Source organism: Osmerus eperlanus, chromosome 18 (genome assembly GCF_963692335.1).
Source record: "Osmerus eperlanus chromosome 18, fOsmEpe2.1, whole genome shotgun sequence".
NCBI classification, from domain to species: Eukaryota; Metazoa; Chordata; class Actinopteri; order Osmeriformes; family Osmeridae; genus Osmerus; species Osmerus eperlanus.
This window is the reverse complement of record NC_085035.1, coordinates 10,033,931-10,046,789: the sequence shown is the minus strand read 5'-3', so window position 1 is coordinate 10,046,789 and position 12,859 is coordinate 10,033,931. Positions and strand designations below refer to the sequence as shown.

The window sequence follows — 12,859 nt, the reverse complement described above, 5'->3', positions numbered from 1 at the left end:
CAAATTTGAGACACAAACTTGGAATATCCAGCAGACACCAGCACTACCCAGCTGATGGCCCTGAACTCCCAAGAACATCCTAGACACACCATTTTATAGTACACAGTTCTCAAATGTCATTGGTCCAGGAAATGTCAATGTCTTAAATGTTGATCTTCCCTTGTAGGGTCATCACTAGGAGTAATACTATCTATACTGTTGGTCATCTGTCCTATAATTTTATTTTTGCGTCTGGACCAAGAGATCCAAGGGAACCGAACTACAAGTGTGATCACGACAGTCATAAGCTCCACCAGCGATGAGCAGTAGCCTAATTAGAAACTAGCATAGAGTTTTTGCACCATTTCGTGTTGACTGTTGCAGTGATTAAAATAAAAATACTGGGTGATAAAACACACCTAGAAAAAGTTAAGAAAGCAGGGTCCTGGAATTTGATTGAGTGCGATGATACAAATGTAATTTCTCTTCACTGGCCCCAAATGACCCTTCTCTGCGCTTTTAGTGTTAAAAAACAGTGTGCCCCTGAGCTCAATTTGGAGGTAATAGCAAATTGTATTTTTGTTCTTCCAAAAAAACTTGTTACAAATTACACACATTGGATTGGTGGCTCTGGTAACGAGACCACAGTATGTTAGTATAGGCGCAAATCTGTCCCATCATTCTGTACTAAAGCAATGCAAAAAAAAATCTAGGACCCTTATATCTTTGCCAGGACACATAGATGAGAGGTTTCCCCCCTATAGTATTTTGTGATACTCTCCTTCTCTGCAGCACAATAGGTATGTAATGATATCTCCTTAGTGTTTGTTGTGTTCATTAATGTTATTGATATCAGTTTAGAAAGATCAAATGGGATCAGGTACAGAGGCTGAAATGAACACACCTGCTCAACAACAGGGCTGTATCTGATTTAATCATCTTTACAAATACAGTTGCATCTGTCGCCTTTAATTGGGTGTGCTCACGCCTTCGGCGAACACAACCATTGTTACTGTTTGAATCGCGATTCCATCTGAAATACTGCCGGTGACAACGTTGTTACAGTAGCTTGTTTCAAAGGGGGTTCTTAATGAATATGCATAATACTCATGCAATATGAGTAGAAAATGCTTGAAAAATTTCACTAGAAGAGAAATACTTAAGGGGACGGACCCACCTGCAACCGACACAAGCAAGCACACAATACAATTTCCCCAGAAATTGTACCCTCTCTAGTTATATTTAATGAGAAATTAAAAGATGAAAACATTACATCAATTTATTTTGTGCAGGGGATTTTTGCAAAACATATTTTTGTCCCTATCTGTCAAAGTTTATAAACAAGCTGTTACTTTCATGCAGTTTTCACTTAACATGCTTTAATATTCACTGTTGTATGTTTCGTGTAGGTATTGTTTCCAGTGGTGACAGAGTGAATGACAGACTGTTTAAACATTAATAGCAAATACGGGCTTAATTAATGAAAAATAATACTACCAGTCAGACCACATTACTGCAATCTTAACTCTCAAATCAAATCAAATCGTACTTTGATTAAGGAGTTTGGAGAAAAACATGTGGTAATGAGAAATTTAAATGGCAGCATTAATGCAACTGGTATAGTAACCATAACAAGGTAGCATAAAATTATATATTATGCATTCTTATACCATGGTCTGGGTGAATACTTGATTCTGATTGGCTGCAGGGGTGTCCATTATCCAGTGATATACGCATACCTACTACGTAGTTGCAGCAAAACTGTCTGTTACATTTAGTCATTTAGCAGACGCTCTTATCCAGAGCGACTTACAGTAAGTACAGGGACATTCCCCCCGAGGCAAGTAGGGTGAAGTGCCTTGCCCAAGGACACAACGTCATTTTGCACAGCCGGGAATCGAACCTGTTACCTTCAGATTACTAGCCCGACTAACCGCTCAGCCACCTGACATCGTCTGTTCACTATTCTAAATTATTGCGCTGACTACATAGTATATGAGCCTGTACAAAGTGTCTGAAATAAGTAACCATAACAAAAGGGATGCAGTCAAAGCCTCCATTTACTATTTTGAAAGACTTTAACAAGCTAACTTGTATTTACCACAATGAGTGACTTCAATATTTATTTTAACCTATTTGAAAAAATGTACTTTTCTGAATATACTGTGTCAGTGTTACGTAACCGCTCATCTCACATCCCATTCGCTATTCACCTCGCTAGTCAATCTACTTCAGACAGGCTGCATAACGTTAGCTTTCGGGCTAATAGCTCAGCCAAAGGAAATCCGGTGTTGGTTCTATGAGCTGAGCGGACTAGAAATATCAGAGTTGACATTACGCATGACAACATAAATTAATGTTGAAAATCGTTGACAACTGGCCATGGTATAAGCGGGATAATGCCCTTCGAGGTGTACAATATCACCCGATAATGGACTCCGCGGAAGCAACCGGTTCATGCCTCCGCATCGCCCATTATCGGGTGATATTGTACACCTTGTCGGGCATTATCCCTTTCATGTTAGGCAGCCAATTGACGTATTTACCAAATGAGAGTTAAGTCTCTCATTTTAAATACATAATGTCTTGGCTATGTTTAAATGTGTCAAGCAGCAGACTAAAACAAATACATTAATAATTTGATACATTTATAAACAAATAAGTAAGTTGTTGTTTTGTGGGGTACAGACTTGGGGTGTAATGGTGTCAGGCATCGTCAGGTTGTGGAATGTACAGTACATATATTGCAAACCAATATAGAGGCATTAAGTGGAGAGAACATGTCTTGTGGATATGTTACTTGAGCAGGGATGGAGACCATACAGCTATCATTTTGCAAATGATGCATATTAATGGGTTGTGTTTTGTTCCCCACAGGCCTTGTATAACTCAATCAAGAATGAGAAGCTGGAATGGGCCATGTAAGTTTTCTAATAGTTTACAGTATCTTGAATTATGACAATAATCTTTCCTCCTCCCATACATACAGGCTTTTGAGTTAAGCAAATGTATAGAATTGTTTAAGTTGTTTTATGTTTGTTAATTATTTATAGGAAATGGCATGAGACCTGATTACTAGCATACACTGAGCATCAGTTTACCAGTTAAAAGAGCACGCCCGAAATGTGATCTCATTAATAAACTGTTTCGGTTGGGTTCATGTAATTATGTTAGACATCCATTATTTGTTTTCTGTACCTTGTGAAAATGACTTGAAAATGAATAGGCGTCAGATTTGATTATCTAGTTGATGTCACATGATTTGGCAGAGGAAATACTCAAAATAATAGGCTAGCTGAGAAAACAAGTAATACATAAGACAGTGACAAATACATTTACAATGTAACATATCATACCTGAATATGCTTTGTTTATTGAATTTTGACCCATTTACCATTTATCAGACCATTTTTATGTTTTGTGTTTCCCGAAAGGGGTTTGCACAAGCACTTGTGTTATAGCAAGCTAAATGATTGGATGCGTGACAACTGAGAAGTGCTGTAATCAGCTTGAGAAAAAAACATCACATTAGAGTGACAATCTGTCTCCCTGATAATGGTAATAAAGAAAGAAGCTGTCCTATTGTGTCATCGGTAATCTACTAAATTACAGCCTGCCTACAATTTACACCCCTTTCATGCTACAACAACCAATGGGGATTTGAAAGGACTCGGTCACTGCGTTTTACAACTGACATGTTCGAGGGAAATTATTTTGAATTCCAGCTTTGAAGCAACAGACGAACCAGTCTTAAATTTCTAGATAGGACCAAGTTAAACTAGTGCCTCACATAACTCAGCTTGTCTATTCTAAAGCCCCCCCAACCCCCCCTCCCCCCGTGCAAGTGAACAAAATATAACTAACTAACATAAAGCACGGTACCGTGTATCGGCCTGAACAGAACAAAAACTGGGTTGTAACACTTAACTCTTAACCGTACATACAAGGACCAAAACAAGCGTAGCCAGATGTCTCTCAGACCACAAAACTCTCTCAACATCTCTCAAAGGAAGACAGCTCTCGATCAACTCTCAAAGGACACCGCACTCCCGAACAGTGAACCGCGACGGTCTTTTAAATGGGATGCTGGATTGGAGGTGGGCAGACTGGAGGCGGGATGCTGGTCACGCCGATATCCAACTGACAAACACCGGACAGACACACCCTGCAATCAGCTGACAGGGAAAAAGGGGAGAACAGAATGAAACAGAAACACAACCACTACTATACGGACACAAACTGAATTCAAGCAAATGAAGAACACGGGTCCGTAACACCCCCACCCATAAAAAACCCAAGCGCACCACGGCTTGTTACTCAACTTTACAAAAAAAACATACAATGACAAAAGGGGCTAAGCACGAGATAGGGCATCAGCCAACACATTTTCGGATCCCTTCTTGTGGCGTATCTCTAAATTGTACATCTGAACCATTAGGGTCCACCTCATCAGACAGTGGTACTGATTGTACATGCGGTGTAACAAACGGGTTGTGATCAGTGAAAACAACAACAGGCAAAACACTAGAACCAACATTTACATCGAAATGTTGCAGTGCGAGCCAAAAAGAAAGAGTCTCCTGTTCTATAGTGGAATAAGGTGACTGACATTTATTAAACTTTCGGGAGTAGTAACAAACAGGATGGTCAATCCCATCCACATCCTCCTGTAAGAGGACAGTTCCAGCACCAACCATACTGGCGTCGACCTCTAACTTAAATGGTTTTGAGAAGTCAGTTGCTACAAGCACCGGGGAAGAACAAAGTAACGTTTTCACGGCTTCAAACGCTCTTTGACAATCAGTGGACCACACAAACTTGACGGAAGGGCTTAACAGACTTGTCAGTGGGGCTACTACGGTGGAGAAGTTTCTGCAAAAAACCCTGTAGTAGCCTGTCATGCCTAAGAATCGTCGCAGCTCACGCCTGGTGGTCGGCGGAGGGAACACCTTCACAGCAGAGACTTGAGCGGTTTGAGGACTAACGGTGCCTTGACCGACTTCCTTTCCCAGATATGTTACGGTTGCTTTCCCGAACTCACACTTAGCCAGATTAAAGGTCAAGGAAGCCTTGGCTAAACAATTGAACACGGCTCTCAAAGAGGAAAGGTGTTCAGGCCACGTAATCGAGTACACCACAAGATCATCAAGATATGCCGTGCAGTTAGGGATATCATGGAGTACTATATTTACGTCGTTGGAACGTAGCAGGTGCATTCCTCATCCCAAATGCCATAATGGTATACTGTAAGAAGTTGTCAGGTGTGACAAACGCTGAAACTTCAGAGGCACTAGGAGTTAGAGGGACCTGCCAGTAGCCCTTTAGCAGGTCTAACTTGCTCACGAACCTTGCTGACCGATGGTGTCGATGCAGTCATCAATCCGTGGTAACGGAAAGGAATCAGGAACAGTCAGTGAGTTAACCTTCTGGTAATCGGTACAGAAACAGGAGGTGCCATCAGGTTTAAGGATTAGTATGCAGGGAGAACTCCATGGGCTGATACTTGGTACTGCCAGGTTGTTCTCGAACAGGTAGGAAACTTCCATTTTCATCAGAGAATGCTTCTCCATGTTCACTCGGTAGGCATGCTGTTTAACAGGACAAGCACTACCTATGTCTACGTCATGCTCTAAGACACTTGTGCAACTGGGCACGTCACTAAAAAGACAAGGAAAATCATTTACTAGAGACACCACGTCCGCAGCCTTTTGAGCATCCAAATACGCAAGTCTTGAGGGGAGAGTCATGAGCATCTCCGTGTTGCAAAGCCGAGCACTCTCTTGAGGCGCATACCGCAGATTCAACCTATCCTCGTCCACATCCCTTAACACGTCAGGGGAACAGGAAACCACAGAGGCAACAGAGGTAGTCGGTAGCTAATCTGTTCTCGGACACATCACGAACATAATATCTCTTTAGACGGTTTATGTGTCAGACACACGATTGTTGTTTCCTGTCTGGCATCAACACCACATAATCGGTTTCACTTCTGTTTTATCGGATATGGACCCGAAAAACGGGCCGAGGGGGCAGAGCTAGCGATAGGCATCAACACAAACACCATATCACCTGGCTTAAACAAACGCGGAGAAGCCTTCCTGTCAAAACTCTGCTTCATGCGTTTCTGCGTAAGAGACAGAGAACCTTTGGCTATCTCGCATGCCTTCACTAACCGCTCACAAAGTCGACAGACATATTCTGACACTGAATGACTTTGGGGTAGAGTCTGCAATGTGGTCCTTCAACACTTTTAACAGGCCTCTTATGGTATGCCCAAAAACGAATTCGGCCGGACTGAAGCCGAGGGATTCTTGGATGGTCTCTCGGATAGCAAACGAACGGTAGGCACTACCCTTTCCAGGTAGGCACTCATCCCAGTCTTTTTCGGTGTCCATGCTGTATTTGCGTAACATCGACTTAAAAGTCTGGTGCCACCGCTCCAGTGCTTCCTGGGTGGTAGGCACTGGAAACCTGGTGCCTGATGGACAAGGACTTCAACACCTGTTTAAATAGGGAGGACAAGAAGTTGGTTCCCTGATCTGACTGCACAACTTTTGGCAACCCAAAAGTGGAGAAGTACTTGGTCATAGCAGCCATCACAGCTTTCAAGGTTATTTTACGCAGAGGTATCGCCTCCGGATATCTAGTAGCGGCACACATTAAAGTTAACAAATGCTTGTGACACATCCGACAATAATTCGAAACATTTTTTTTCATGCAAAAATTACGGAGAAGTCCATCATAGGTTTTCGTGACGCCAAGGTGGCCAGACCATGGTATGCCGTGGGCTATAGACAAAACTCGCTGGCGTAACACTGTTGGCACCACTATTTGGACTACAGTGTTCCATTCAGGTCCCACTCAGGGTTTCCATCTGCGCATCAACAACCCCTGGTCAGAGAAATAGTCTACATTCTCCAGATTGTAACTTCTGGCGGGCTAACGACTGGAGGTAAAACATTTGGCCAAACTCACGTCTGAGGTTTGAGCCGCAATGAGTTCCTCTTGTGTGATCGGCAGATTAAGCTCCCCAGGGTCGGCAGGGCCTGCCCTGTCCTCCTCTGGCTCTTTATCAGCAGACTCACGAGACACAGGAGAATTTAGGTGTACACAACCACTGGCAAAAACAGGAGCAAGGACTGTGCTAGCCAGATCGATGTTGTTCCCGTCGTCCCCCCGTCTGCGGGCTTGCGCGTGCGTAACCACACAGTGGGGAAACATGTCAGGGAAATCTACGAGCAGTGAATCTCGTTGGAAAACATAGGCTTGTCCAGAGCCTCGCGCATGGGAACGATACGGCCTCCATCAATGTCGTTCCCTAAGATTATTGACACCCCACTGATGGGGAGCTGCGGCTGCACCCCCGACTCTAATCTTTCCACTTATCAAGCCGGTTTGAAGGTAGACAGTGTGTAGAGGCACCGGTACACATCCCATCTCTATTCCTTGGATAAACACACTCGATCCACAATATGACAGATCCAACCACGACAATGCACTGGCTAGCACGAGAGACTGAGCAGCGCCCGTGTCTCTCAGTATATTAATGCGATTTTCGAACCTGATCCTCAGTCAACGACACTGAACCCTCAAATATGAACTGGGCATACGGGTCTGGAGCCTGGACGGACAGTCGGTGGGTAAACCGTACTGACCAACCCAAAACTCTTCTGCTTTCCCTCTGCAGGGCTATTTGACTGTTTCCCTTTTAGCATATGGCATTCGGCATTAACGTGACCTACACGGTGACAATAAAAACAAGAGCGGTCTTCCTTACTCCTTTGATACGTTACTGGACCACGGTGGGGCAGAGATACAGGGTTAACCACCTCCCTGCTCCCGGGGTGTGGTAAGGAAAAAACAGTTTGGTGGGACAGAACGAACTCGTCTGCCAGCACGGCCACTCTAGCCAGTGACATCACTTGTTGCTCGTTTAGGTACACCACTAAACGGTCAGGCAGACAGTTCTTAAAGTCCTCCAACAGCATTAACTCACGCAATGCAGACTGGTCCGTAACCCTACTGGCCACACATTTACATTTAGTCATCTAGCAGACGCTCTTATCCATAGCGACTTACAGTAAGTACAGGGACATTCTCCCCGAGGCAAGTAGGGTGAAGTGCCTTGCCCAAGGACACAACATAATTTGGCACGGCCAGGAATCGAACTGGCAAGCTTCTGATTACTAGCCCGCTTCCCTAACCGCTCAGCCACCTGACTCCCTACACACCACCTGTCAAACAGAGACTCCTTTTCTCTGGCGACTCAACATAGGTTTTTATGGAGGACTTCTTGTGGTGCCTGAACTTCTGTCTGTAAGCCTCCGGGACAAGTTCATATGCCCGTAAAACCGAAGCCACCGAGTCTGAGCTATCTTCGAGAGTCAAAGACGAAACAACTTCCTGAGCTTTTCCTATCAACTTACACTTACTACGGGCCACACCTCCTTGGGCCAACGCCGAGACGTTGCAACACGCTCAAATGCGCTAAAATAGGAAGCCACTTCAGCCTCCCTAAAAGGTGGAACTAAGGCAATTTTCCTACTCACATCAAAAGACCCTGGTGCAACAGGTGGTGGGTCTTTTCTCTCAGCCTGCAACTTCAGTTCTCGGATTAGAATGGGTTTGTCAGCCTGTATCTCCAGCTGCTTGACTTCTAGACGAAATTTGAGCTGTCTCTCTTTCTCCTCCCTTTCCAGTTGGAGACGGGCTAGCCTTATCCGAGTATGTGCAGTATCACCCGAACCAACAATAGACACAGAACCAGGATCAAACTGTGGTAAGGTAGAAAGCGGTTTCAGACCTAACTCCGCTCCGTCGTCAGACACAGATCTGTGGGGACTACCCGGCGCACTAGGGACGGGAGTACCTAGCTTTACCGGCGTCTCCACTGACGCTGTGACCAACAGCGTGACCAACCCAGTCAACACTAGCTGCTTCAGCTCCACTTTAACAATGGTTTTTGACGCTGGGATGCCGAAGTGATCCGCTATAGAAAACTGGTCTACCCTACGGCTACAACGCACTACACCAATCCCGTTGTTCGACTAAATATGTCACAAAGGATTCAAAAGGATCCTGGATGAGCCCCCAATTAAGTTACGACCCCTCTGTCCTAACACAGAGGAAATGGTGGTGCGGGGAAAATGAAGCGCTGTGGTAATGGAACAGTGAGGTTTATTGTATGGTCGTCACAGGGGAGAAACAATGGAACAACGAACAGAGCCAAAGAAAAAAACTGAAAAAGTGTCCTATCTAAGAAATCATAAATGTCGCTAGACTAAACAGACATGGGTTGGCACCCCTTCCTTACCTAGTGTGTTAACAGGAGGTTTACTGCGTGATGGAGTGTAAGCCCATGGGCAGCTTGTCTATTCTAAAGACCCCCCCTCCCCCGTGCGAGTGAACGAAAACCGCTGATTGGAGGTGGGCAGACTGGAGGCGGGACGCTGGTCACGCGGATAACCAACCACCGACAAACACCAGACAGACACACCCTGCAAGCAGCTGACAAGGAAAAAGGGGAGAACAGAACGAAACAGAAACACTACCACTACTATACGGACACAAACTGAATTCAAGCAAATGAAGAACACGGGTCCGTAACAATGTAACAGATGTGGTCTTGTTCCATCAAAGGTACACTTGGCCGATGTTCGCCCTTCGCTGGGATCGAACCTGCCATCTCTGGCATCCCAAGGGCGACCACTACCAGCTACGCCAACGAAAAGCTAGCTATTCATTGACGCGGTTGGCCTGTTATATACTTGAGGAGTGAGTTTAACCTGCTACATTCACCCCTCTAAACTCACTCCACACTAATGATCCGGATCACGGCACCATTGTAGCGGTTGTGTACTCCTCGTTAGTTGTGGCCTGGCCATACATGGCCAGACCTGGCCATGGAACAGCTGAGCAGCCAATTGTCCAATTACTTTTGGTCCCTTAAAAAGGGGGGGGGCACATATAAAATGTGTTGTAATTCCTACACCGTTCACCTGATTTGGATGTAAATACCCTGAAATTAAAGCTGAAAGTCTGCACTTAAAGCACATCTTGTGGTGGTATACAGAGCCAAAATGATGAAAATTGTGTCAATGTCCAAATATTTATGGACCTAACTGTATTCTGGAAAAAAAGCAACATGGCTGTAGCAGCGTATACAATTGGCGTGGGAGACAAACTGTCAAGTATACATTTGAATGTATAGCCAGTCCATACATTGAACATTTAACCCCACTGTCCGTTAATATTACATGAGAAAAAGTGGTGGATTTAATAAAATAGCATGTTCAATGTTATATTAAATATAAAAACATACTACGAACAGGTAAGACATATTTTGCTTAGGCTATACACTTGTGATTGTAGCCATGACGTCGCCTTGGTTTAAAATCATATTCAACATGATACAAAGTAAATATCAATTGGTGCCTATTTCAACTTGTAGTAGCAGTTTCCCCCAACAGAATGCTTTCATCAAAGGATCATGATTTACATTACATTTTACATTTATGCATTTAGCAGACGCTTTTATCCAAAGCGACTTCCAAGAGAGAGTTTTACAAAAGTGCATAGGTCACTGATCATAACAACGAGATAGCCCCAAACATTGCGGGTAGCCAAACATGATGCAAAAATTGTGAAAACCAAATAAGTCCCAAAGGGAAGAACAATAAGAGCATGTAGTTAGACAAGTTACAATTAAACAGCAAGACCCTCAAAAGTGCAAGAGTGTACCTGTGGAAAAAAGCAAGCAACAATAATATATTTCACGGCGAGTACAATAATTTTAAGACAGTTACAACAAACCAACAAAAGCAACAAGTCTCTCAATAAGAGACATTGTGATCTTGGAGGAAACTAACATCAGGTCCAGCCAATCATTCCTAAGTACCATTGTATTCCTAGAACAAGTGCGTCTTGAGCCTTTTCTTGAAGGTGGGGAGACAATCAGTGTCCCTGATGGAGGTGGGGAGTTGATTCCACCATTGGGGGGCCAGACAGGAGAAGAGCTTGTGTTGGGACCGGGAGCTCTTGAGCGGTGGGACCACCAGACGGTTGTCAGAAGAAGACCGTAGGTGGCGGGTGGGGGTGTAAGGCTGAAGGAGAGACTTGATGTAGTTGAGTGCAGTCACATTGACCGCTCGGAAGGTCAGTACCAGGGTCTTGAATCTGATACGGGCCGTGATGGGAAGCCAGTGGAGGGAGATGAGGAGCGGGGTAACATGGGAGTGTCTGGGTAGATTGAAAACCAGACAGGCTGCCGCGTTCTGAATCCTCTGGAGAGGGCGGGTTGCAACTTTGAGAGAACAAGTCTTTGGACTAGCAGCTGGGTGGAATGCCCAGACGGGTATCTCCTGATCTTCCGGATGTTGTAGAGGGTGAACCTACACGACCGGGAGACCGCAGCAATGTGGGCTGTGAGGGAGAGCTCGTCATCCATGGTCACCCCGAGGTTCCTGGCAGAGGATGAAGGGGTCACCGTTGCAGATCCCAGGGTGATTGAGAGATCGTGGGAGATGGAGGCGAGGTTCAGCTGGAGGTGGTGCTCGGTCTTCAGGCGGAGATGTCTGTGAGGCAGGCCTCGATCCTTGCTGAGATCCCCGGATCAGTCGGGGGGAACGACAGGTACAGCTGCGTGTCGTCAGCGTAGCAGTGGTAGGAGAAGCCATGGGAGGTGATGATTGGTCCAAGCGAGGTGGTGTACAGGGAGAAGAGGAGGGGTCTAAGGACGGAGCTCTGTGGGACACCAGTGGAGAGCTGGCGTGTGTCTGACACTTTGCCTCTCCAGGAGACCTGGTAGGATCTTCCCGACAGGTAGGATGAGATCCACTAAAGTGCAGTGCCAGTGATGCCCATCTCAGAAAGTCTGACGAGAAGGATTTGATGATTATCCGTATCAAACACTGCAGAAAGGTCCAGCAGAATGATGACGGATGACCTCGAAGCCGCTCTGGAAGACTGGCAGTGGTGACTGACAAGAGGGCAGTTATTGTGGAGTGGCCAGTCTTGAAGCCCGATTGGTTAGGGTCAAGCAGGTTGTTCTGAGAGAGAAAGTTTGACAGTTGGGTTAGATACAGCGCGTTCAATTGTTTTAGAAAAGAAGGGTAGCAGTGATACCTGTCTGTAGTTCTGGAGGACGGCTGGGTTAAGGGAGGGTTTTTTGAGTAGAGGGCTAACTCTGGCCTGTTTGAAGGCAGAGGGGAAAGTGCCGGAAGTAAGAGAAGAGTTAAGGACACGGAGAATAAAAGTTATGATGGAGGGAGAGATGGTTTGAAAGAGAGGGGAGGGGACTGGATCAAGGGGACAGGAGGTGGGGCGATGAGAGAGAATGAGGTCAGAGATCTCTGCCTTGGATAGGGGAGAGAAAGAGTTTAGACATTTAGTAGGGTCAGTCATAGAGGGTGTGTGGATAGGAAAGGTGGGTTCAGGGAACCGACTGCTAATGTCAGCAACTTTTTTCTCAAAGAAGGAGGAGAAGTCGTCTGCTGTCAGTGTGGAGGGTGGGTGGTGGAGGTGGGTTAAGAAGTGTGGAGAAGGTAGAGAAAAGTTTGTGAGGGTTTGAGGCAGAGTTAATTTTGTTCAGGAAGTAGTGGGTTTTAGCATCAGTTATGTGGGCAGAGAAGGATTTTTGGAGGGAGTGATACTTAGCGAGGTCCAGACCGTCTTTGGACTTGCGCCATCTCCTCTCAGCTGCCCGAAGGATGGACCGTTCTTCACGAATAACATCTGTGAGCCACGGGCAGGAGGGAGAAGATCGCGCAGGCCTGGTTGACAGGGGACAGAGAGTGTCGAGTGATGCAGTTAAAGTGGATAACAGGGTGTTGGTGGCAGTGTCAGTGGGGTGGCACATGAACTCGTCAATGGGAGGGAGGAG

General features: G+C 45.4%; 1 protein-coding gene across 7 annotated transcripts in view; it reads left to right on the top strand.

Moving 5' to 3' along the window:
• psd3l (pleckstrin and Sec7 domain containing 3, like) overlaps positions 1–12,859 on the top strand; it is a 189,765-nt gene that overhangs the window by 122,604 nt on the left and 54,302 nt on the right. For all 7 annotated transcript variants that reach the window (XM_062484652.1, XM_062484651.1, XM_062484655.1 and 4 more), the window contains one exon: positions 2,857–2,900. In XM_062484652.1, the coding sequence (XP_062340636.1) occupies positions 2,857–2,900 (44 nt within the window). The remainder of the gene's footprint in view (positions 1–2,856; positions 2,901–12,859) is intronic.